General features: G+C 27.1%; 2 protein-coding genes and 1 long non-coding RNA gene across 4 annotated transcripts in view; 1 reads left to right on the top strand and 2 right to left on the bottom strand.

Annotated features, from left to right (window-relative positions):
* Positions 1-27,723, top strand: part of LOC127282706 (uncharacterized) — a 162,621-nt gene that overhangs the window by 112,691 nt on the left and 22,207 nt on the right. For both annotated transcript variants that reach the window (XM_051307140.1, XM_051307141.1), the window contains 2 exons: positions 3,218-3,509; positions 3,874-4,019. In XM_051307140.1, coding sequence (XP_051163097.1) covers positions 3,218-3,509; positions 3,874-4,019 — 438 coding nt within the window. The remainder of the gene's footprint in view (positions 1-3,217; positions 3,510-3,873; positions 4,020-27,723) is intronic.
* LOC127282723 (uncharacterized) overlaps positions 1-27,723 on the bottom strand; it is a 72,908-nt gene that overhangs the window by 9,958 nt on the left and 35,227 nt on the right. The window lies entirely within an intron of this gene.
* On the bottom strand, positions 20,202-27,324 carry LOC127282712 (uncharacterized). The gene is made up of 7 exons (XM_051307150.1): positions 26,994-27,324; positions 25,982-26,093; positions 25,665-25,868; positions 24,367-24,709; positions 23,503-23,700; positions 21,969-22,305; positions 20,202-21,437 (listed from the first exon to the last, which is right to left on the bottom strand). Exons 2-7 carry the CDS (start codon positions 26,074-26,076, stop codon positions 21,205-21,207), a joined length of 1,410 nt encoding a protein of 469 aa, XP_051163107.1. The 5' UTR covers positions 26,077-26,093; positions 26,994-27,324; the 3' UTR covers positions 20,202-21,204.

Here is a 27,723-nt window from a genome sequence, read left to right on the forward strand (position 1 = left end):
CTGTCTGTCGAGTTTTTTTTTTTTTTTTTTTTTTCTTTTATGAGAAAGAGAAGTTCGTCCACTTCGCTTGGAAATGAACAAGAAAGAGTAACGATAGAGCCAAAGTATCACTTTATGACACGTAAAAAGTATTGTTGCAATCGTGACAGAAAAGAATGGAAATAATTCAGCATCTCTTCGATAAGTGAACACAGGAAAACAAAAAAAAAAAAAAAAGAGTGAATTGAAGATACAAATTCCTTTAGTCGTAAAAAAATCGCATGGCTCTCTTGTAAGGGAGAGCTAATTCGTATTTTAACGCAAACGATAAAATTTGTTCTGTGCCTCTGTTTCCATCCCCATTTCTTCCTGTTCTCTCCGAGAAAAGCCTGGCTTAACTTTAGTGCTACGCCAATACCAATTATCGTTTCTCGCCAGCGAAAAAAAAAAAAAAAAAAAAACAAGGAAAATTATATATATCGAGAAAATTCGATTTGGGAGAATTCACCTTTCACGGTCATGGATTTCGATGGATTCATCTATTATCGGAAAAAATTGGAGCGAATATATTTGCCTCTGAAAGTCACTGTGCGGTCACTCAAAGATGCATGGAATCTTTTTGCGCTGCTATTGAAAAATTCCATGAATCCAAAAATACTAAAAATGTCGTACTTGCTGACAAGAAAAAAAAAGAAATGTGACTTCCAGTTATCGGATCAGATGGATTTCTAACTCATCTGGGAATCTTGTGAATAGATTGGACAAGTTCTGTGGGAAAAAAAAGTAATAAGCTTTAAAAAATGTAATGCTTTGAATTTGCCTTGAGAGTTTTTGGAAAGCACTTTTTTTTTATATCCAATTTATCGTAGGAAATATTTGCAGAGAAAAAAAAATTCGAAAGTGAAAAAAAAATAAGTCTCTTTATAACTAATTCGATATTAAAGTCACTTTTTGGAGAATTTATGAAACATTATATATGTGCCATTCCAGGAGTTTTTTAGCACTTTTCGGAGTAACCTTTCCAAATTAAATGAAACATTTTTTTATTAATATTTATTAATATAAAGGTCCAAAAAAATCACTTTTTAAGTAAAAACAATTGTTTATTTAAAAAATACAACAATAAATAATGCAAAAAATTCACTTTTTTCCTGCAACTCCAAATAAATTGGTTTAAAGATCAAAATTTTCCTTATCTTTCAAGCTTTAATACCGCACAAGAAACATTGAGTCCGGGAAAATATTCAACTCACAATTTTTTAAACAATGTTTGTTTACTTTTTTGTATTTTATTTACTGTGAAACGTCTGCTAAAGCTGCGCGCGACGTTTGGAAGTTGTCGCTTTCCTTATTGAGCAGAAGCTCATTACACTAGCGTAGTAAAAAAACATGTTGTGTGAAAAGTGAGGTTTTTCATCCTTCAAAAATGCTTTTTATGATTTTTTACTGCAAAGTAGATAATTAAAAACCATTCAATGTGATAACCAGAAATTTTTACGTTTCGTTTAATGACAACATAACCTCACTTTTCACACAACATGCTTTCTACTACGCTAGTGTAATGAGCTTCTGCTCAATAAGGAAAGCGACAACTTCCAAACGTCGCGCGCAGCTTTAGCAGACGTTTCACAGTAAATAAAATACAAAAAAGTAAACAAACATTGTTTAAAAAATTGTGAGTTGAATATTTTCCCGGACTCAATGTTTCTTGTGCGGTATTAAAGCTTGAAAGATAAGGAAAATTTTGATCTTTAAACCAATTTATTTGGAGTTGCAGGAAAAAAGTGAATTTTTTGCATTATTTATTGTTGTATTTTTTAAATAAACAATTGTTTTTACTTAAAAAGTGATTTTTTTGGACCTTTATATTAATAAATATTAATAAAAAAATGTTTCATTTAATTTGGAAAGGTTACTCCGAAAAGTGCTAAAAAACTCCTGGAATGGCACATATACAAAAGTTTTATTGTACTTTTCAACTTTCAAATATAAACTAAGAAAGTACAAAGTAGACATGGAATTGCACTATCTTCCAAGTTGTTCTGTCCACTGTAACTAAATCTTCTTTATATTAAAATAAATCCCCTCTGAAAAATAATTACATAAAAAATCTGAAATGGAATTTTTTTTAAATAACCAAAAAATATTTTTATTAATAATTTGCCAAAAAAAATTCTTTGTAATTTCAATATATTTAATCCAATATTTAGTTAACTTTTTTTCATTGAAAAAAAAAAACCATTCTCTCATATTGAAACTGGTAGACCGTGAATACATTTAACTTAATATTTTTAGTTCTACTCTTTTCCATTTTTCACCAATATCATTTTTAATAAAATAACAAAAAAAAATAGCTTGAGAAATATTCTGATATCGTTTTTATAATTAAAACTAGTTTTTTATCAATAAAAAGCAACAATTTTTCAATATATTCTCTGGTATTTTGTTTTCGCTAAAGATTTGAAAAATTTAATCTTTTTTGCAAATAATAAAAATATAAATGAAAAATTGTTAACAAATTAAATTATTTGAAAAAATAAAAAAAAAAAAAGTATCGGAAATGAGATTTTTTTTGTGATGAATATAAAAGATAATAATTTGTCCGAGATGAAATAACAAAAGTCATTTCTTGAAATTGTAGTCGAATGCAAATGTCTGCGCAAAGTTATCGAGATGGAAAGATATGTCGAAGCATAATTCAATCACCATCCCTAGCGAACACTGCGATAAGCAATTTGAGTATTTCGCCGCTAGGCATATAGACTATATAGAGAGTGAGAGAGAGAGAGAAATATGTCCTATTAGGAAGTAACGAGGTCACTGGAGAACCAATGAGTCGTTACAGTGATGGAACAATGAGAGACAAAGCTGACTCGCAAATGACGCCAGATGGGTTTTTTTGTAACTGAAAAAAAAGAAACTCTCATTTCCACACCATGTTCATCAACAAGAAATTTTACTGTGAAAACAAAGATTACATCGGAAATAAAAGTGGCAAATCATTTACACAATAGCAGCAGCTATTTCGTTTTGTTTTTTATCTCTTTTTTCCAATATTTAATCATTTTATTGTTTATTCTTCAAATACAAATTGAATTTAAATTGAAAATTCCAATTGAAAAAGAATTTATCGATAATTATAATTGTTTGGAATATTTTGCTAAATTTTTTATTAAAATTTTTTTTCTATTTTTCATGAAAAATATTGGTTTTTCAATTCTTGGTATTTTTGTTACAGTCTCGTCGCCAGGAAATTGTAAATTTCCTCAATGGCTAACGGGCCATGGGGGCGGTGGTCTAACATGGCATACTTTAGATCTTGGACGATCGTACACATTTCATCCACACAATGCAACACTTCATGTGACAAGATCAAATGCAAGTTCATCGAGAATCGATGGTGTTTCATTGGATTTTCAAGATATTCCCGGGCAAGAGGAATATTATGTAAAAATTCTTTGTAATTCCATTAAATATCCAAATCCAACTGAAACGATGAATATGATTGTGGCACATTATACACACGGATGGTGAGTTGAATTTTTCGTGTGAAAAAAGTAAACTTTCATATAAAAAAATATGTAAAATTTTAATTAATTATTATTTATTTTTTAAATTTGTCACTGAAAAAACGGATTTTTATAAAAATTGGAAATTATACAATAAATTTTATCGTAGAAGAAAATCTGAATATGTAAGAGAAATATTATTTGAATTTCGAAATTATTTTAAATAAAAAGCGATTTTTTGAATTTTTAGTTTAAAAAAATGTTCTATGTATAATTTTTTCATTTCAAGTGAAATTAAAATAAAATCCAAAATTAATTTTCTCAAGTTGCAAAAAAATGGTTTTTTTTTATTGCACAAATTCATGACAATATAACTTTTTTCCAGTCGAAGCGGATATGTGTGTATGGCATTCTACAGGAGGGATGGTCACGTGGTGGAACTACAAACGGGAAATCCAGTTACGAGGCCGGAAGATGCGTGCCTTCCTGCACACTATCAACCACGCAGTACTCCCTTTTTGACTTTAGTCAGTGAGTACAAATTCAAAAACATTTTGTGCATGAATTTTTCTTTTTTTTTTAAATTAAAATTTCCTCTTATTGGAAAAATTATTTTAAAATGATTTTCTAAAAATTAACGAACAAAAATTTTGATAAGGGAAAATTAATTATTTAATTTCAAAAATATCTATTTGATAAATTTTTTATTTTCCAAATATTATTGAGAAAATATTTTGATTTGGTTTTTTCTTTTTTTTCAATAGAAAGGAGAATTGATTTTTCCAAGAGGGGGAGGATTTGAATAAGTCTTTTTCGTTCCGCTCGATTGTGGTCCCGGAATTTCCGCGTGGTGAGATGAAAAAAAAGTCCGAGAAAAGCAAGTTTTCGTTATATATAGGAAATTTTAGGGTGTGTGAGAGAGAGAGTTTATAGTGACGCAGTAGAGGGGTCAGGTCAGGTCACGAAAGCATCAGGGGGGGGGGGGCGTAGATTGAGTTCAAACAATTTATCAAAATTCAAGCAGTAGCAGCAGCTTGCGAGCTTGTAGAGAATCATGTGGTACGAAATGGCACTGTTTTAGACATGCAAACAAGTCAATCAATCTTTATCCACTCCCATGATTAATTATGTCTCAACAAAAATCTTTTTAATATCACTTTGATTTTTATTTTCACCCCAATATTTTTTTTTTTTTTGCTTCTATTATTGTTATCTACCCTAATTTTTCTTATACTTTTTTATTTTCATTCAAAAAATTTCCAAAAATAAATTTTACTTTCGTACAAAACGTACAAAGACGACTAATTGCTTAGGGGATTTGAACTCGTTATTTCAGGTGCCACAGGTATTATTCCAGATCGAAATTTTCGTTTCACTCTTGGTCAAGATAGTGAAAAGTCAGAAAATAAAAATGGGGGTGCTCCACCGGAAACTGTAATTTGAAGTCGTCAACTGAATACGAATGCCTTTGCGATCATAAAAGTCGGAAAAGAGCTCCAAACTGCTTCCGTCGAATAAAGGAGCTAACGGAGAAAAATGAAAAGCAGTTTTTGGTTTTTTTTTCTTTTTTTTTGGTTTATCATCGGAATAAGGAGGCAAATATTTACGGTCTCTCTTCTCTCCTTGCGCGCTTCTTTTCCTAACTCAAAAGACTGCTTCGCTTTTATGGCGTAGTACGAACAGGCAATCAAACCTTTATGGATTATCGACCCTTTCACTTCGTTAAAAATTCTATTTTCTTTTTCCAGTCTATTTAAAAGTCGATTGCTCATGCATTCAGAAATACACTTCTCTCGACAAAATTCCTTTTTTTACCTCAAGGATATAATTTTCTTTTTGTGTCAAATTTTCAACTAATTCCATTTTCGAATTTTTTTTTTTTTAAAAGTAACTACCGAAAAAAGGGCAGAGAGAAAATTTTTCAGAAAGGTAAAATGATGAGATTCCACTTATTGAAAAAGAGCACAAGTTCCATCGAAAGAGAGAAAGAGAGAGAGATGTTGAGCGACGATGGTTGTAAAGAATGTACGCTGTCAAAAGTTTTCCAGAAAAGATGTAGACTCGCTCAAGTTCCAACAGTTTTCCTTATCGCGCAAAAGGAGAAGAGAGTGAGCTTCTGCAGGTAGATAGAGAGAGTCCAGGAGAAAGAGGGAAAAGTCGAGCGCCCAACTTCCGGAAAGAACTAAAACGAACCAACGAATAGAGAGAGAGAGAGAGAGAAAAAAAAAGAGAGGGAGAAAGAGACCAGTGGATCAAACCGAATCCAATAACTCTCACAGGATTACAACTCCAACTCACAAGGAAACCGATCGTTCTCTTAGGATTGAAGGGAGAAAAAACGATGTGGATTTAAGTTTTGCGATATCAAACTCCTCTTACTTTTTCAGCCACCCAAGAACAACCACGCATCTTTGCGATAAAGGTGACCCTCTCCCCTTTCTCATTGACTTTTACCAAATTGATCAAATCCCCCAGATATACTCTTAAATCCATTTGGCATAAAAAAAATCCCTAGAAATTATTCTTTTTCCCCTCTCTATTGATTAATATATTAAAAGAAATATTCCTGAATTTAGATGAATTTTTCCGGATTGAACCATATTTTTTTAAATGAATAAAAAAAAATTCAATTAGGTTTCAAATTAAATTATTCATTCCTCAATTTTTTTTGAAATGAATTAATTAAAAAAAAAAGTTTCAGTCTGATTATTAATTAATTATTAATTTAGTCAAAAAATAATAATTTATACCGAAAATATATTTTGAAATATTTTAATTTTTTTCGTCTATATTTTTTTTTGAAAAAAATTCCTGAATTTTTTTGAATAATTGAATTAATTTAAAAAACAGTTTTAGTCGGAATATTAATTAATTATTAATTTAGTCAGAATAATATAATAATAATAATAATCATGTTTATACCGAAAATATATTTTGAAATATTTGAATTTTTTTTTTTACACTTTTTTCGTCTATATTTTTGAAAATATATTCAAAAATTTTTCAACACTCATATTTTGGGTAACATAAAAAAATTTCATAAAATTTGAAAATATATTACTTTAAAATTTGTAAATTCAGTATTTTTTTGGAAAAAAAAACCTCGTAATATACTAATATATTGAAGCACTGAAAAATAAGATGAAAATTCCATAAACTTTTTAAAGTAGAATATTTCAAATGTGTGACACGTAAAATATTTTTGTGCAATAAAACATTCATCTTAAATCGTGTGTGATTTTGTGAATTTAAATTTTAAATGAGAATATGGAAACTTTGTATTTTTAATGATTTCAAAAAATTTTCGAAACTAAATATACAATATTTATAGTTTATTATTCAAAAGCTCGTGAGCTTTTTTTCTGCCAAAAGAATATAATTAATACTTCCTCTTTTATATTAATTTTTCAAATAAAAATCAATTATTATAATAAATTTAAAAAAAAAATGAATAATTAGTGAAAAAAAAAGTTTTAAAATAAAATTTAGAGAAGTAATAGATAATATATTTTAAATAAAGTTTTTTTTTGCGAACTATATAGTGATAGTGGTTTTATACCCCCCAGTGTACAATTCTTCAAGTAGTTCAGTACTTTTACGTCAGACAAGAAGAAAGTTTGTAATCCTCTCAGCTCAATATTGTCATTGAGACGCTTCCGCACAGAAAAGTGTATACTTTTTCCTTAACGTAGCAATCTCTTGGCAAAAAAAAAAAAAAAAAAAAAAAGTTTAAAACAATTATTATCAAGTCTTGTGTATTTAATAAAATAACTGTGGAATAAAAATCCACAAATATCTTTTTAATATTGTAGGTATATGTGTAAAAAAATTTTTATTAGTTTCTTTTTTTCAATTATATATACAAGAATGTAATTTTAAATATTTTTCATTTTACTTTTTATTATCACAGAAAAATATAAACTTTGTATACTTTTTATTGAAGAATTTTTCAACAATCGTATTTTAATAATGAAATCCAAAGCTTTTGAAATCTTAAAAGAAATTTATTACTTTTAAAAACTTTTTATTAGGATAAAAGAACACATTTAATTATTAAAAAAAAATTACTATTTTCAATTTTTGATATTTCAAAAAATCCAAAAAATTTGCTAAATCATTTTTTGATAATTTTGAATTTAGATGTCATTGAAAAAAAATTATTTTATTCAAATAGAGTTTATTTAATTGAAATTTGGTTCAATTAAATATTTATTTAATAATTGACGATTATTTGAATCAAATAAAGGCACTATTTTTTTTTTGTGATAAAAGCAGATGTTAATGTCCATTCTCATTCATCGGTTTTTTTTTCGAACCAAGAATCATTAGAAAGCGTTTTACGGTCATCGAGCATTCAATGCTGATCGAACACGTTTGAAAACTACTCGATTTCTCGATATTTGGCTTTGAAATATTTACCCGAGTCATCGATGTATACCACGCGAAAAATCTCGCCCGATGCAAAAAAAAAAAAAAATAAAAAAAAGAGGGAAAAGGAAATGGAAGAAGTATAGATGAAAAAAAAGAGGCAACATATTTATTCAGAACCAGTGTGTATGTACTCTCTTTTTTCGTTTCAAAGAGAGTGAGAAAGGAAAAAAAAATCGCTTTCTACTTTCTCGGCTTCGATTCTAGTATTTCGTTATTCTATGAAGAAGCTTAAAAATTCTCTTTGCCGTTTGCCGAAAGCCAAGTTTCACTCAATGAAAAAGAAGAGAAAAAAAATAAAATAAAATAGAGGTAAAGAAAAATACCTCGATACTTGGCACGCTTGGATGGTTAAACGATACAATGCGGTCAGCTTGCATATATATTTTTTTAAATCATAATTATGTAACACTATAAATACACTTCACTCATTCTCTTTCTCTCTCTCTCTTACTCTCTTGCGAGCTCAAGTGAAAATGTGTGCTTTTACGCGATCATTTTCCACTTCTTCTTTATTTTCTCTTTAATGGGAAAATCTAATTATGAAAAATCCTGTAAAAAACTTCAAAGAGACCGAGAATAAGGAAAAAAGTTTTCTTTCTTTTTTGCTTAAAAAAAAAAATTCAATTGAAAAACATCGAATTTTTTTTTTAAATTTCCAACAAAAAAAGAAAAATTTGAAACTAAATTTTGGGTAAAAGAATAAAAATAAAATCTACTAAATTTAAAAAAAAAATACCGACGAACTGTTTAAGTTTGAGTTAGGAAAATTTGTTACTACTAATTTGTATTAGTAATTTTTTGCTTAAATTTTACTAATTCGATTTTTTTGTCACTAACATAGGAAAAATTTAGTGTAATTCAAAAGCAAAAAATTACTAATTCTTTAGTTATTTTTTTTTCTAATTCAAATTTAGGGAGGGAAAAAAGAATTTAAAAATAGTAATAATTATAATAGAGGGGATTGTTTCGAAAGCTATATAGCTAATAAAAATATCTGATTATGAAGTCACAGAGAAATTATTTTAATGGATCGATTTGAATATAATGTTGGAAAATTTATCCAACAGAGTATCCTTTTATTGGAAATTATATATAATATGTGTGTACCAACTGAAATTTTCAATTGAATATGCAATGTATTTAAAGTACTGTTCGATTTTCCTCTCTCATTGGATAATCAGCTAAATGATTCAGCGATACTCTCTCACTCTCTCTCTCTCTCCCTCTCTCAGCTTCGATATATTAAAGCACATGTGGCGAACTATATAATGAACTCGTCAATATTCCTTCTTTTCCTCCGCAGGCACATGTTCAATTATTTAGAAAAATTAAACATTTTCTTTGTGAAAATTGGGCAATTTTTCCTCTTTTAGAAAAAAAATTTTTCTTTTTTTTTTTTTAGGTATGGGTAATAAATTTATTCTTCTCTCGTAAAATACTATTCTCGATTTTTTAATGAAAACTCATTTTTAAAAAATGTTTTTTTAAAAATTAAAACTACCAACTAACAATTTTTATTTTAAATATAAAAAATAGTTCTAGTTATTTTAAAAACTAAAAAACAAACTATGAATGTATTTTTCTACTCTATTTGAATTAAAATTCGTTCACTAATTCAAATAAAAAAATTTTAATTAGTAAAATTAGTTTTGAACTAGTAAAAATTTTTTTTTACTACAGTTTTAGTGAAAAATAACTAAAAATTAGTAGAAATTTTTATACTAATTTTTATTATTACTTATTATTTAAATGGTAAATATTTTCTTAATAGAGTTTTAGTAATATTTTTCTTTTACTAAAGTTTCAGTAAAAAAAAATAACTAAAAATTAGTAGAAATTCTTACTAATTTTTACTATTTACTATTATTTTACTATTTATTTTTACTATTTCAATTAGTTATATTTTTTTTACTAAACTTTTAGTAATATTTTTCTTTTGCTATAAAGTTTCAGTAAAAAAATAAACTAAAAATTAGTAGAAATTTTTCTACTAATTTTTATTATTACTTATTATTTAAATGGTAAATATTTTCTTAGTAGAATTTTAGTTATATTTTTCTTTTACTAAAGTTTCAGTAAAAAAAAAATAAGAAAATAAGAATAAATAAATAAGAATTAGTAGAAATTCTTACTAATTTTTAGTAGAATATTACTATTTCAATTGGTTATATTTTTTTTACTAAACTTTTAGTAATATTTTTCTTTTGCAATAAAGTTTCAGTAAAAAAAAATAACTAAAAATTAGTATAAATTTTTACTAATTAAAATTAGTGAACAAATTCTGATAAATTGAAAGAGTAACTTAAAAAAAAATAAAAATTTAAATTTATTTTATATACAGAAAAGAAATTTTTTTTTCTTCTATAAATAATATTTGGGAAAATAATTTGCGTAATATTCTGGGTTTAGAGAATGACGTTTAAAAGGGGGGGGTGAGGTCAAAAGTTGAACCGCAATGGCGCGTCAGAAACCCTCCTTCATCTCAGTGGTCGTTTTCAACTCTGCGATTAACTTTGTGAAACGACGAGATCGTAAACGGCGCGCGCGAAACGAAAGGTCGAGTCGCGCGGCGGACGGTTATATATATATAAAGAAAGAGGACCAATTGGATTGCAAAGTTGTTAGTTTTTTACGACCTATAAACATGTGCGTGAAATTAATCTATTACTCGAGAAAAAGTGTAACGCTCTTTGAAGTTTTATATATATGGAAAATCTTGTTTTGCCTGGGAAAAAGTTGAGAAAAAAAGTTCTTTTTATGTTGCATAATATTCCCTTCAACATTAAACTGATGTTGACCACTTTAAAAGATGAAAATTATGTTAACTGATTTAATAATTTAGTTTAGAATTAAATAATCCTTTACTATCTAAATCTGAATTAGTAAAAAAAATCTTAACTAATTTTGTATTAGTTACTTTTTGCTTTTGGCTTAGTAAAAAACTAGTTAATAGTAAAAAAAAATTTTACTAACGAATTAGTAAAATTTAAACAATAGTAGAAACATTTTTTTATTAAATTACTCTCTAAACTTGCATTAGTAAAAATGTTTACTAATTTGTATTAGTTACTTTTTGCTTTTGACTTAGTAAAATTTAACTAAATAATAGTAAAAAAAAAAATTTTTACTAACCAATTAGTAAAATTTAAACAATAGACTTTTTTTATTATTAAATTATTCTCTAAACCTGCCTTAGGAAAAATGTTTACTAATTTAAATTAGTGACTCACTTTAGAATTAGTTAAATTTTTACTAATTGTTAGTAAAAATTTACTAATAATTAGTAAAATTTTACTAATTGAGAAGCAAAAAGTGAGTCACTAATTCCAATTAAACTTTTTTACTAATTCAGATTTAGAGAGTAGTTAAAAATTTTACTGATTCTTTAGAGAGTAATTATTAATTAAATATTCACAAATTAATAATTTAGTTTAGAATTAAACAGTCGTTTAATTATATTAGTTGATTAGTATTTTATTTTTCTGTATAAGTTATTTTATTACATCAGTACTCTCTAAATCTGAATTAGTAAAAATGTTTACTAATTTGAATTAGTGAATAACTTTTTGTTTCTGAATTAGTAAAATTTTACTAATTGTTAGTAAAAGTTACTAATAATTAGTAAAATTTTACTAATTCAGAAGCAAAAAGTGAGTCACTAACAATTAGTAAAATTTTACTAATTATTAGTAACTTTTACTAATAATTAGTAAAATTTTACTAATTCAGAAGCAAAAAGTGAGTCACTAATTCAAATTAGTAAACATTTTTTCTAATTCAGATTTAGAGAGTAGTTTGAAAAAGACAATTTTTGTCAGACACAATTTAAAATTAATTCAAAAATCGTTTTTAGTTAGGTGGAACTATTTTTATTCATAAATTACAGTATCAGTAGTAAAACTCCGTTTTAGTCAGACAGCAGGATTAAATTTTTTTTTTATTATTCAATTATAGTAGTGATAATCGAAAAAAATATATTTGAATTTATTATTTAAGTTTTTAGTATCATTTATGAAAAAAAAATTGTAAGTTTAGATTTTGTTCTCGAGAGTAATATTTTTGTGATTTCGTTTTTCTTTCTTTTTTGACTGGCGTGCAAACTGGCGACCTCGACGATTCGATTATAGGGGTCTTGTCGTCATGTCCTTTTGGGAAATGTGGGGCTTGACGCGCAGTCCTGTAACCACGTATTCTGGGTAAAACAATGACGAATGAGTTTCAACATCAGAGAAATATATATATATATATATATAATTTCACATTTACAGCAGTAGATCTCTTCAAACACACACACACATATATTGTATTTGAGATATCGCTGCAGCATTATTGAACGGATTCGAGGACTTTATGTTCTGTCGCGACGCAGTCTGGACCTCTTGAAAAAACCAAGGAATTCCGTTGAAGGGAAAATGGAAGGAGAGAATCGGGAACACCCCAAGGGAGAAATCGGAAAGAGACAAAGTGTTTCTTTTCGTTTCATTTTGGCTTTAAAGCCGAACAAAAGAGAGACCGCTCTTAGAATCGAGAACACTCGCGCGCAGAAAGCTTTGGAGAAACGTTAAATTTCATCTTCACACACACACACGGTGAAAAAGAAGGGAAAAGCTTCTGAAATTACAAATATAGAATATACTCAGACAAAGATGTTTTCACTTTTTACACCAACTTCAGACAGAAGTTTTCAATTTTTGTTTAGAAAAAAAAAATTTCATTCAAATAATCGATTAAATATTTATTTACATCAAATAAACTGTATAGTTAAACCAATGATTTCTGTTTTTGAAACAGAAATAATAAATTTTTTTATGTATGTTACTACTGGTACCTAAATTAATAGAAAGAAAAAAGTCTGACTATAACTGGTATTTACTACTGAAATTTATATAATAATTTACAGATTTTGTCTGACTAATACTTCCTTTTACTACTGATATTTACAATTTAATATATTTTTAGACTATTTAATATTATTTAATTAATTTTATTAAATATATTTATATCGAACAATATATATATCAAGCGAGGCCTAAATTTTCACTCATTGAACTTTGGAAATGAAATGTCAATCGCGTCACAGCAATTGAGATAATGGGATTATGCCAATTCTCCCATTGCTCTTCTCTTTCTCCATAGCACACGTTCGTTTCGACATTTTTCCCGCAATCAGACAATTCAAAATTTTTTTCCAAACTTTTGGACAAATAAAAATTCTCTTTTTATTATAAAAACTTGGGAATCATTGTTATCAAAAATTTCTTTTTCACTCACAATTCATTTTCTAATTATAATAGTCAAAACTTATTAATAAAATTTCTTTTGATAATAATGAAAAATTTTATTATTTGTATAAAAAATATATAAAAATATATATTGTTAGAAACGAAAAAAGTTCTATTTAACGTTTTATTTAAAAAGTTTCTATTTAAATGAATCAAGACTTAATTTAATTTTCATTACATGGAAAACTTTTAAACTCGACAATGCTTTAAAATTGTAGAAAATTTCAATTGAAATTAAATATCAAAGCATTTTTTTTTTTATCTCAAAAGGTTAAAAAATTTCAATGACTTTGTCAAATTTTAAAGCAAATTAAACTTTCAATCAATTTAAAATTAGCTCACCCAAATTATTTTTTATACTGTTTTCCCTTTATGTGGATCAGGATTTTTTTTTCATTGAAATACGATACTAATTTTAAACTATCAAGTTTGAATTTTAAAATTCTCGAAAAATTTTAATTTATTATAAATCTATTTCTTTCATTTTTCAAAGGTTTTATAAAATGTAGAATTTTTTTTGTAGAAGCAAAGAACCTTTATAGGTTGAGCCAAATCGAGATAAGTGAAGGAATTAAATTAGCTTCACGAATATATCTCTCTTGCTTTTTTGTAAAAAAAAAAAACAGTGAAAGAGAATTGCTATTTTTCTACTTTTTCAACTGTGCAAAAAATGTTTTGGCTAAACTGACAAATTATATTTGTTTGACGTTCAACTCTCTGCGCAAACCATGGAAAAGTCCATTTTCCCGAATACGTAGTTAAAATTTCACCAACTGCAACTGTTTAAAAGCAAAGAGAGGAAAAAAAAATATCACTTTTATTTTGTCCTGCAATTGTTTCAACTGAAAAGAAAAAAAAATTCTTTACTTCCTTTTTTTTAATAAAGATATTAAAAAAAATTTTAATAAAATTCCTCCTATTCAATGGATCCAATTTTCTTGAGGCTGCGTATTTTGCATAAAAAAAAAATATAACAATTTTTTTCTCTCAAGCATTTGACTTCGTTTGACTGCAAAAAAAATTTTCTACTAAGCGAAACTTTTTCTCATTCGCACGCGCTCTATAGTAATACTAGGAAAATTCAAACTTTATCTTACATCTTCGAATTTCTTTTTTTTTTAATCTTTTGATTTTTTTTTTTTTTTTTTTTTTGCTATACACGACCTTTCACTTAGAAAACTCTCTTTTTGACCGGGAGTGAATAAAAAGACGCGGACTTGAATTCGAAAAGCTCATGTTCGTCAAGGAACTTCGAAGTTGGAGTTTTCTCAGTTTAAAAATGGGCTTTGACGATGAAAAGGTCAATTCGAAAGGGTTCACACAAGTTATGAGCAAAAAAAAAAAGAATCAAAAAAGGAAAGATTGAGAGAGAACGAAAGAAAGGTCGAGCTAAGTGACAGGATGAGGATTGTGATATGTGCATTGTTCGCAGTTTTTATTGATAAGTAAATTCAAATTTTTTTTTTTGTTTTGAAAGGGACTTTTTTTTAAATTTCTTTTAGTGATACAAAAAATAGAAAATGTCAGATATAGGAGAAAATGTATTTTTAGTAAATATACTAATTACTTAGTATTACTATTATTTACTAATTTACTAATTTTAGTAAATTAGTAGTGAGACAGAATAAAAATTTATTTTTCACTTTATCAGTAGTACAAAACGTTTTTGGTCAGACAGAACGGATTCAAGTTTTGTTATCAAACTATCAGTAGTAAACGAGAATTTTAGTCAGACGCAAGGATATTTATTTTTATTTAATTTTATTTATATAAATTTATATAAAATTTTGAATCTTTTTAGAAAATTGTTAGTAGTAAAAACCAGTTATATAGTCAAATCCATTTTATTGTTATTTAAGTATCAGTAGTAAAAGACAATTTTAGTCAGATAAACCCTGTAAATTATTATACAATTTTCAGTAGTAAATTATAGTCAGACTTTTTTTTCTTTCTATTAATTTAGGTACCAGTAGTAACATACATTTTTAGCCAGACAACAAAATTAATCCTTGTTATATTAAAGTATCAGTAGAAAAAGACAGTTTTAGTTAGACAAAAAATTTAATTTATTCTTAAACCTTATAAATACTTGTTTAATGTTACTGTTAGTAGTAAAAGCGATTTTTATCAGACAAATTATTTTATATTGTAATTAAAATATTAAAATAATAAACAATAATGAATAATAATAATAAAAATAATAAAAATTATAAAAATAATAAAAATAATAAAAATAATAAAAATAAAAATAATAAAAATAATAAAATTACAAATAATTATGAATAAATATTTTTTGAACCAAAGAATTTGTTATTTTTAATTAAATTTTATTTGTTTTAAATACAAACATTATTGGTTCAAATACAGTTTGTTTAATATAAATAAAAATTATTAGTTTCAACTAAATATTTATTCGAGTCAAGTAACTAATTATTTAAATTAAATAAATTTTTTTTTCATTAATAAAACTTTCATAAATATTTTTTTTTCTAGAATGGTGTTAAATATTAAAATAACTTTCGTTTTCCGCAAAAAAGAAAATCTTGTGTAGAAAGTTGCTTTAGCAAATAAAAAATCATGAATGGTTTATTTTTAGTATTTTTAATAAATGTTTGTTTGAAACGATGTCTTTTTTCCAAGACCAAAAAGTCTCTTTTGTGGAGTCGTTTTATATATTGAAATTTGCCGTAAGCTACGGCATTTAATCTTGGAAAACGTCTAAAGAGAGAGAGAGAGATTCAGTGGAAACGTGCCAGTAACGTGCGACAAATGCCCCTGGCGATCTGCAACTAAAGAGCAGATCTGCAAAACGACGAACATTTGTGGTTTGGGCACTTCATTATCCCAATTGACGTTCCATCACTCCTGAAATGTCTCCTGAAAAAAAAATACAAAAAAAAAAAAAATACTTTTGTATTTCGACATTTCACTCGCGCTCTTATTATATTTTTCCCCCATTTATTGAATATTATTTTAATTCAAAAAAAAAATTTTCAATTAAATTAAAAAATTGGGGAAAATTTTATTTTTCCAAAAAGTGGAATTTTGTTTTACAATCTTTTTTTTTGTAGGAATTCTTCTTAGTATTTTTCTCAATTCGTAAGTTCGCTGAAACTAATAGATTCTGATTTCCAGTCGCGTACCAGTGACACGAGCAATTTTTCCATTACGCGAGCGTAACTTTTCGCGTCGTATTCATTCCTATATATATAGAGAGAAAGTGCTTGAGATAGGGTTGCTTTGAGCCAAAGCGGGATGAAAAAAAAAAATCACAATTGTCCCCCAGAATATCTACCGAAACGCTTTTAGGAATTCAACGTTTAGAAAAAATATCCCTTTCTCTTTATCTTTTGTTTCTTCATTCCTCTATTTTATTTTACTTTATTGAATACGAGTCGCGAGATTTTACAATTTTGTTATTATCACACATTTTTTTCTCTCCCTTTTTTTTCTAAACCCACAAAAACTGGATTTTTTAAAAAATATTGTTAACAAGAAAAAATTTTTTTACAGCAAAAAAAAATTGCAAGAATTTTTTATGTTTTTGTAAAAAAAATTTTTTTGTGGTTTTTTTTCCGTGTGGCAATAACAATCAGTGAAATACAACGCGAGGTTTTTGCAATTATTTAGCGTTTTTTTCCAACTTCAGTGAAGCATTATAAAAAATAGAAAATAGAAATAAAAATTTTGGTTTTTAGAAAAAAATATATATGGTTATATTCAAAGAGTTGTAAAAAAAAAGGAGACAAAAAAAAATGTAGAAAATTGTTCATATACTGTAAGTCAATATGCTGATATCATTGTTCTACAATTTATCCTTTGTAAAGAAACAAATCCATTATATGTATTGTAGAGAGATGAAGCGACGAGCCGATTTTCCATTTTCTCGTCTGTCATCTGAAATTTAAATGACACTCTCTGTCTCTAACAGTATCTCCAAAACGTGGCTTTTTTTTTTTTTTTTTTTTTTTAAACGCACATAACGAGACTATAGAAACGCGAGAAATATTCAAGCCGCGGGCTGTCCACTTTCCATGCGGAATCTCGTTTCTCGTGCATATTTTTAGGTATATTTTTTTTATCATCTTCTACCTTTTTATGCTCAAAATCGAAAAAAAATTGAAATCGTAAAAAATACCTTTTTTTGGGGAAAAATTATTTTCTTTTGCAAATTTAAATATAATTTAAGTTCCTGACAGAAAGATTTTCGTTTTATTTCTGGCACTTTTTGTCTTTATTGACTGGCCTAGGAGCAATTGCACCAAAGATCAATGGTACCAAAAATCAATGGCACCAAGGTTCAATGGTACCACAGATCAATGGAACCAAAAATCAATGGTACCAAAGATCAATGGTACCAAAGAACAATGGTACCAAGGTTCAATGGTACCAAAGATCAATGGTACCAAGGATCAATGGTACCAAGGATAATGGTACCAAAGATCATTTATACCAAGGATCAATGGTACCAAAGATCAATGGTACCAAGGTTCAATGGTACCAAAGATCAATGGTACCAAAGATCATTTATACCAAGGATCAATGGTACCAAATATCAATGGTACCAAGGACCAATGGTACCAAGGATCAATGGTACCAAAGATCTATGGTACCAAGGGTCCATGATAGCAAGGATAAATGGTACCAAAGATCAATGGTACCAAAGATCAATGGTACCAAGGATCAATGATACCAAGGATAAATGGTACCAAAGATCGATGGTACCAAGGGTCCATGATAGCAAGGATCAATTGTACCAAGGATCATTTATACCAAGGATCAATGGTACTAAGGATAAATGGTACCAAGGATCAATGGTACCAAAGATCAATGGTACCAAAGATCAATGGTACCAAGGATCAATGATACCAAGGATAAATGGTACCAAAGATCGATGGTACCAAGGGTCCATGATAGCAAGGATCAATTGTACCAAGGATCATTTATACCAAGGATCAATGGTACTAAGGATAAATGGTACCAAGGATCAATGGTACCAAAGATCAATGGTACCAAGGATCAATGGTACCAAAGATCGATAGTACCAAGGGTCCATGATAGCAAGGATCAATGGTACCTAGGATCAATGGTACCAAGGATAAATGGTACCAAGAATAAATGGTACCAAGGATCAATGGTACCAAGGATCAATGGTACCAAAGGTCAATGGTGGCGCGCATGACGATCCCATAGAAATCATTGCATGTAAAGTTTAGAATACAGAATTTTATATAGTAGAACTGCTTTTTAACAGATTATTTGTTTTTTTGTATTAGTTTTTATCAGTAATGGTACATGAACAAAATGTTGTCTAAACGAATTATGACAAAACGAATAATAATGTAAATTAATTTTTAAATGAAAGAAGTTTTGATTGATGAGAATTTAATATAACAGTTACTTTTATGTGACTGAAATTCTTTTAAAGAGAAATTGTGTTTGGGTAAAATTTTGTTCAACTGAATTACAGTTTAACCGAAATTTTATGCAATAGACATTTTATAGGTAAAATTTTTCATTTAATCGAATCGTTTTAACCCATAATTTTCACTTCAACTAACTCTTGTATGAAGTAATTTATATTTAACTAAACGTTAATTTCTACAAATTATTATTTTGTCAAATTTAAATATGGTATAGTTGAAAGTTATGCAAATATTTGTAGCATAGAATTTTTATCAAACAAAATTTCTATAATCAGATATTTTCTTAGTCGATTTTAAATGTTATATATTTTCTATTTAGTCAATTCCATTAATAGGCTCAAAAACACGTAACCAAATTTTTAATTTTTCAAAATTTTTTATGACAGAATTTTTATAGTGAAATTTTTTTAATTATCCAGTTTTTTATGTCCCACAATTTATATTTATACAAATTTCCATTAATCAAAATTTTTATCCATTAAAACTTGTATTAATCTCAACTGCTGTTAAATCAATTTTCTGTTGAACATAATTTTTATATAGATGGATTTTTAAATTTCATAATTTTTTTTAGACGATATTTTATTTATCAAAATGTACATGTATTAAAAATATATTGTGGCAGGATTTTTATTTTTTTGTATTATCATTTTATATAAATTTTACTTAACTGGATTTCCATTTGAAATAATTTTTATACGTCATGATTTTAATAACACAGAATTTCTTTTCAATCAAATTATCACTTGTACGAATTTCAATATAGCGAAAATCTCGTTTGTAATACAAAATTTTATCATGCCAGTTTCCCACCTATGTGTTTTGATAATCGTAAAAATGAACACAAGAGGCGCTAGTGCACATTTCCATGGTGAAGTTAGCTTCAGGAGATTTGCGGGAAACATTTGAATTTTTCCAGTTCAAGGTAAGTGCTCGAATTTATTAATAATAAAATTTCTAAAATTAATTTATATCAGTAATTGATTTCTAATTATAATTATTCTGTTTTTTAGTTCAAAATAATTATTTATTTATTTATTAAATAATAATGAAGTAATATTTTCAAAATAATTAAAAATATTTTTTAAAGAACAAAATTTAAGCAAGATTTAAAAAAATAATGAAAAAGTGTTTTTTTATTTCTAAAAATGAAAGATTCTTTAGATCTTTTCAATGTTTTCACTAATTTCTATTAGTTGTAAATACCTGTTTTATTAAAGCTCGGTGAATATTATTTGTTTTTACTTTTATTATTTAAATTTATTTCTCTTATCAAAAATCCAAATTTTTTCAGAAACCTGATTTCCCCTTTTCTCTGTCCTAAAGCAAGAAAATATGTAATTTTGTATCCACTTATATATTTTAAAAGAAAAATACTGAAAAATCATTTAAAAAATAATTGAAACGAGTTATTAACAAAATTTACTATTAAGAAAATCACCGTTTGATTTGGTTTTCTTTTATATTTTTACGAATACGATAAATTAAAATTATTGAATATGTAATTGACAATAATCTTTATAGAATTATAGTTGACTTTTCAAGGTGTCAATAATTTAATAACAATAAAAAAATACTATCTAAAATGTTTTATTTTTAATTACAATTTATAATCATAATTAAGTCACATTGCCTGAATGTGTCCCTTTTAAATAACTCAAGTTATTTATTTATTAATTACTACAAGAAAATTTAAAATGTAAGAAACTAATCCTTTCGTCCAAAAATCGTCTTTGTTTTTAAAATACTCCCGAAAACTGTTTAGAACATTTTAAAAACAATAATGATCTTTTGTCCGCTGGGAAAGGACGAAAAAGTATCAAACTTATAAAAAGCTAAAAAAACATTTTTGTTTTCGATTGATAAACGCGATAACGAGATTCGAAAACTCGCTGACATGACAGCGAAAGTGTCTGTGAATTCAATGCGATGAAAAACTAAATTATTCAATTTAGTTCAATTTAATCGCTTAAGTTTTGAATATTGAAATGGACGAAATTTTTTTGCTATTCTTTTAAGGCGATATCGAGACAACATTTGCAACTATATGAATAAATTTATTAAAATTTTAGAGAAAATCTTTTTTATACCATTTTTTGCGAGAAATTCAATGGTAAAAAAATTTAGTGGAAAAAATTTTTACTATTGAATTTCTCGCAAAAAAAGTTTATTTAAAAATGTTTTTCCAGAAAAATAAATAAATTCATTTATATACAGAGATGCAAATGTCGTCTCGGTCTCCACTTGAATTTAAATTTCATCACAAATGATTGCTTGTTATATTAAGAAAGTCAAATGCTTATCGTTAATAAAATTTATTTTGTATTCCTCTATAGAGTAAAAAATTTTGAAAAATATCTAAGCCAAAAAAAATTTTGTTCATTTCAACTTTCAAAACATTAAAAAAACGTCGACATTTAAAAAAATTTTAATACAGTTTTGCAAGAATAAAACATTAAACGAACGAACAAAAAGTGTCAAACTTTTAGAAAGTTAAAAAAATTTTAAAACATTGTTTCTCTATTTATCGATACACGCGATGAAGAGAAGTGAAAAATCCTCTGTCGGTCTAGTGGATCAATTTGCAGAATATAATATGAAATAGGCTTCAGCGATATTTAGTCTATATGATAAGACGTGTTCCAAAAACTGCATTGGTGTGAATCCATTATCATGTAAAATTGACCACGCGTTTAGGAGTAACCTCTGTTTCTGAACATTTACAACTCTCGGAAGCCTGGTGATGGAGAATCCTTGCTCAAGAGCTTTCAAATCCGTTTGGAGGCTCTCTTGAAATTTTATCAAATCTCCTGTAACAGTTTAAATGAGTAAGTACGTTTTGATTCATTAATAATTGTTGTTTAATTTTTTTTTTAATTTAATGGTTAAAAATTTTTTTTAAATTCAGTGAATTTTTTTCTCAACGATTTTATACTAAAATATGAATATGGAATATAGAACAATATTCAAATTTTTAATGAGACATGAAGAATATAATTTTTTTATTATTAGCTTATGTGTAAACAATTTAAAAATAAAAATGATTGAAAACAAAATTATTTGTTAAAGGCAATAAACCTTTCGTTGATTTTTGTTAATGATAAACCGGATATTAATGAATTTTTTTATTTAAGACTGTAAAAAAATAAATTTTTAATAAGTCGAATAAAAGTTATTTTCCTCTAATAATTTTAAAAAGACGTTTTAATCGTATTACGTATAAAAATGTTTTTACATTGAAAATACTTTTTAAAACATTTTAGTTAATCCGTTTGAAAAATTCTGACCAAAATTATAATAGACATTTCTTTTTATATTAAATCGTTTGTTATAAATTTTACTTGTAAAATTCCATGTTGCAGAATGAATGCCAAGTCTTTCTTTCAGGGTGGTGTGGTACCCTTCCAAATAATTATTTGTACGATGGACCAACATATGAACACTGAACGTTTGTGGTGTAACCTTTCGCAGCCATTGACGAGCGTAATAATTGAGGAATCGACGAAGAATCCCTCTCGTCTGTGCCGTCAAAGAAGCACAAATCTGATTGTAAGTAGGTACCACTAAATTTGCAGGTAGTAATGCTAGTGACATTAGCAATGAAATCACATGACGAATGTTTGCATTGTTCCTCAAATGGTTTTTTAATCCATAACGAACCGCACTCCGATATAATGCCTAAAAGTATAAAGTAATGCATTATCACATGTGGTAAACGGAAATTCTAATTAAACGTGATCTTAATTCTAGTGGCAAAATTATTAATTGTATTATTATAGGGAATGAAATTTGAGATCTCTTAAGATAGATATACTGTAAAATTTTGAACGAATTGGTAAAAAATTAATTTGCAAATTATAAATTGACACCATCATTGTAAACTAAAAATTATGCTTTTCAGTAAGTGTTTTGGTAATTAAAAAAAAATTATTATCAGATAATTCTTTTTTTTTTACTAGAATTGACATTATCATTACTGAAGAGCAATATTTTTAGTGTCATTTTAATTTTACCATCCCCACAGCACCAGAAAATACCTGAAAATTTATTAAATATTTATTTGCAATTTTTGGAATATTTAATCGCAAATTTAGTGGAAATTGTGTAAAAATTTTAATGTCCCAGTTAAAGAAATATTTGGCGCTAAAATTTCCTGAACATTGAACTGAATTTTTCGCCTACATATATCTTGGTGTAAAATTCAGTTAAAATATTCTGGAAAGTTTGGCGCCAAATATTTCTTTGACTGGGACATTAAATTTTTTACATAATTTTCACTAAACTTTGCGATTAAATATTTCGAAAATTACAAATAAATATTTGTTAATTTTTCAGGTGATGGGGGGGCAACAGACTGATTTATTTTTATAAAATCTTTGGATATATATTAACCATGGCGGACTGGAAATTCAGTGAATTTTAAGAGATTAATAGGAGATTAGCAAATTCACACTATTGTCCGCTGGCACTTGACGCTATATTTTAAAGTTCTGAATTTATAAAATGATGATGGAAATACTTTATAATGCCAAAAAAATAAGTAAACTACAAATGAATGGTCAAAAAATATCAAAAATTCATGAAATTTCCGATACGCTAGGGAAAGTACATTAATAACCATTTTAATTTAAAAATTATTTTCTTTTTAAAGTTATAAAAAAATTTTAGCGAGCAGAAGGTTTATAACATTATACCGTAATGAATCAGTTTATTGAATTTGAAAGACTAAAAAAATAATTCATATTATTTGAAAAAATAACCTACAAAACACTGTTGTCAATTAAGAATCATTTTAAATATTATAAACGACTATAATTTTCAATTGCAGTGATAACCATCAATAGCATAAGACTAACAAAAATAACATTAATTTACTTGACAATAATGAAAGTGGCATCCGTGAACAATTATTCCCGGGAATTCCTCGCGTAAGGCACTCTGCAATGCCACTTCGTAGTCAGTCATTGCTTCATGAATTTGAAATTCTGGAATCATGTCTTTTAATTTTCTGAAGACTGATCTGTAAGCTTCTGTAGTCTTTCTCGACATTAAGACCCAAATAATCGGAAAAGACTTTAAAAAGATAGAATTATTTTCTTTATTTAACGATAAATGAACACATTTATAATTAATTAATTTTTTAGCTGTTTCCATTTCGCCCGTCGCTGTCGAAATAAGAAAAATGAATTAGTTTGTCCGTTTGTTAAAATATATCTGTTTTAAGAGACGGACGAAATAAGAAAAAAATATATATATAAGAAAAAATGGACTATCTAAAATAAGGGCGAAGTAAACAGGTATATTATTTCGCCCTTCAGGTGATAAAACAAGAACGGGCAAAACAACCAAAGTACAATATATCTCCCGTCCGGTACGTATAAACATCTCTTGGATTAATTGACAATTAATTTGACAAATATCCAAGAGATGTTTATACGTAACTTACGGTCGAAATATTGTAATTCGGTTATTTTGCCTGTTTTTGTTTTATCACCTGACGGGCGAAATAATATACTGGACTTATTTTGTCCATCTTTTAGATACTCTATTTTTTCTTAGGCGAGCGAAATAATCTATTTTTCTTATTTCGACGGCCTCTTAAAACAAATTTATTTTGACAGAAATAGCCTCATCACACAGTCGTATCCATTTCTACCGTCACGGGCGAAATTAGAAATAAGAATTATTTCGCCTGAGTGGGTGAAATAGAAACAGCCAAATATACAAAATAAAAATTACCTTGTTATGCTTCTTTGCCATTATTGTCATAAACTGTTGAGCACCAATCAATGACGGTGTTACCTTGAATGTCGCATCCAAAAAAAAGAAACCGTTTACCGCAATTTTCCTAACGAAGCTAGGATCCATGATTATGACTGATTCTGAAGAATCTGCTGCCACAACATGTGAAATACTCATTGTTCCATCATTATAGTTTAACAAATGTTGCCACTCATTTCTATTTAACGTTTCAACGTAGGAACGTAATGTACGAACAATGGGCGGATTATTTGCTTGTCTCCATTTGTACATTGAGTTTTCCAACCGACTAAAAGTTCCAGAGACTGATGCATCTAAGTGACTATCATGAGAATGTATAATTACTATTAATTATCAAAACCATAAATTTTGAACATTTAAAAAAAAATTTAACATCAAATTTTTCATATTGTTTATTTTAAAGTTGATTATACTCAAATTCATGTACATTTTTTTCGGATCATTATAATTTTTTCAAAAATCTACATTTTTTCATTATCTTTCTTTTTTATAGTAGTGTTTGTTTAGCTCTTTCTTTGAAACCTTGAAAATTTGAAAAAATTGAAAAATTAACAAAATGTCGGACACTTTTTGAAAAATAAGAAAGTCGATTTTCTCAAAAACATCATTTTTTAAATTCTGAAAATTTTTTTATTGCTACTTGACAACAAAAGGAACTTTTTTCATCAATTTTGATGTACGCTAAAATGCCTCGAAAGTCGCTAGAATTTTTATTTTGAAAAGAAATGTTATTTACACAAAATGAAATTCTAGCAACTTTTGAGGTGTTATAGCGCACATCAAAACTATTGATAAAAGTTTGTTTTGTTATCTACTAACCACAAAAAATTTTTCAGATTTTTCAATAATGATGTTTTTAAAAATATTGACTTTTTTGATTTTTCAAAAACTGGCCGTCATTTTGTTAATTTTCAAAATGTTTAAAATTTTCAAGTTTGCAAAGAAAGAGCTACAAAATCACTACAAGAAACAAGAAGGAGAATTAAAAAATATTGATTTTTTAATTAACTTGAATGATTGGAATGAAATTGGTCAGCCTTTTTGCTTCAAAGTCACTTTTTACCTAAAATTTTCAAATTCTCGTAACTCAACCGAAAGATTTTTTTCACAAAACTAAACAATACATGTCTTTTTATTTGTCCAAAATTCAACCTACATGAAATGATATATAATCAGCATATATATCACTTTTTTATGTATGTAAAATAGATAAAATCATTAGAAAAATTATTTAACCAAATTTTTTCTGTACTTACTCTGGACGAACAGAATCGTAAATTTTACGGTAATGAGTAGTGCTTCTTGTTACGTGGCGATACAGGTCTCTTTTTAAAGCTTCCTCCATTACTTTGCGAACATTAGGGCCATGACTGTGTCCAGTTATTAAATTAAATACATTATTTTTTAATACGCCACGTGCCCGGCAAGTGCCACTCTGATAATGGCTGCAAACGTAGTAGCTAAAATTTTATAAAAAGACAACATATATTTAAAATATAAACGTGGTATAAAATAATGTGATATAATTTGAAAAACAACTCCCTTAAATAAATAAATATAAAATTATACCTACATTACATTATTTTGGCGGCTGTTAATGGAGTATTTATAATTGTTAAATACTACTCCATTAAAAAATCTCGTATTTCCTCCTTCCCTATTCGCCATACTGATTACGATATTATCTATGAAACCAAACAATTTTTATTTATTTATCAATTGACAAAAGTGTTTTTTGAAATATTAAATTACACAATTTTTTACTCAAAAAATTATGGACATCGATTCCGTAAAAATGTAACAACTAAAAAATTATATCATTCTTTTGAAATACATTATAAACCGATAAGTGTTCTGGTAATAATGGCTAATTATAATAATTTAAAAATATTGAAATATTTTTAAAATATCTAATTATATGAATCTTACTACTATGAAAAAATTGTCAAGAATTAAATTATTATTATTATGCTAATATGGTATAATTTTATAAATGTAATTATCATTTTTTTGAAAATAAAAATTCTAGCGACTTTCGAGGCATTTTAACGTACATCAAAAATGTTGAAAAAAGTTCGTTTTGTTATCAAGTAACAACAAAAACCATTTTCAGAATTTAAAAAAATGATGTTTTTAAGAATATCAATTTTTTTATTTTTCAAAACAATTTATAAAAAAAATTGTTCCAAGAAAGAAAAGCATTCTGCTATGCAGACAAAAACTTGTTAAGAGGGTGATCAGTGAAATTGTAACTCGGCTAAATTATTGTTGTTCATCATTACAAAAATCGATAGTCCTTTTTAATTCTTAATTGGTTAACAGGGTCTCAAAAAAAAATGTTTTCATTTAATAAGAAAAATAAAAAATTAAGTTTTTAATAACTAAAAAAAAAATTTTGTCGATTTTATAATTTTAGAAAATTATTATGATTACATTGAAAGTCGAAAAATTCACAAGACGTTAAAAATAATTATTTTTAATATTAGGTAATTCGAAAAATTCTAAATTTATTAGTTAAGTATAATTCAATTACTACCTATTATATATTTTTGTTATGAAAAACAAGTTAAAACCTGAATTCCTACCTTTAAGAAAATACTACACGTTGTCATCTAGTACGATACTCTACGAATACATCTCTCGAATGGAATATAAATCAAACCGTAGTAATTTAATCTAATATAAGTAAAGAAACACTTTTGTTTTCGTTTGTCACTCAAAAACCGGAAAAAAATATTTAAACTATGATTTTCACACGCGGGCAGATGCAAGGAAACAATTCGCTATTAAAATACAATTAACCGTATGTTGCCGTTGATCTGTACCGATGAAAACTCAAAATATACGGTCCACCTAGGATGAAAGAGTTTGACACTCAAGTATGGTATCTGTGTGTGAAACACTGGCCTACCATGTGATCAATTTCCTCCAATCCAGAACAACCTAGGTAGGGGAGGACATATGGGAGAGAGTTGGCGATGCAAACTGCATCACGTGATCGAATTAAACTTAATGCGTCGCTTTTCAAATTCGCGCAAAAATATATCACTTGTCCGCCAATCAAAATTAATGTAATTTAGTACGATCGTATGTTAATAGCGCCACCAACACGTTTTTTTACCCCCTATTCTGTTTTACTTCATTTTTAGAAGGACATTCTCCTAGTTCGGATCACCATTGTTTCCTTGCATCAGGCCGCGTGTGAAAATCAAAGTTGAGTGACATTTTTTCCGGTTTTCGAGTGATAGAAACAAAATTAGAAATTAGAAGTGCTTCTTTACTCATAGTAGATTAAATTATTACGGTTTATTTTAT

This window comes from Leptopilina boulardi, unplaced genomic scaffold (genome assembly GCF_019393585.1).
Source record: "Leptopilina boulardi isolate dan_hultmark-lab unplaced genomic scaffold, ZJU_Lbou_2.1 LbouV2_302, whole genome shotgun sequence".
NCBI classification, from domain to species: Eukaryota; Metazoa; Arthropoda; class Insecta; order Hymenoptera; family Figitidae; genus Leptopilina; species Leptopilina boulardi.

Bases quoted from the DNA above. Each gene is read 5' to 3' on its own strand.
- LOC127282712 (XM_051307150.1), bottom strand. From the start codon at position 26,076: ATGGCGAATAGGGAAGGAGGAAATACGAGATTTTTTAATGGAGTAGTA. The intron at 24,710-25,664 runs GTAAGTACAGAA...TTCTCATGATAG, and splicing joins TACGATTCTGTTCGTCCAGA to TCACTTAGATGCATCAGTCT. The intron at 22,306-23,502 runs GTAAATTAATGT...TTATACTTTTAG, and splicing joins GCCACTTTCATTATTGTCAA to GCATTATATCGGAGTGCGGT.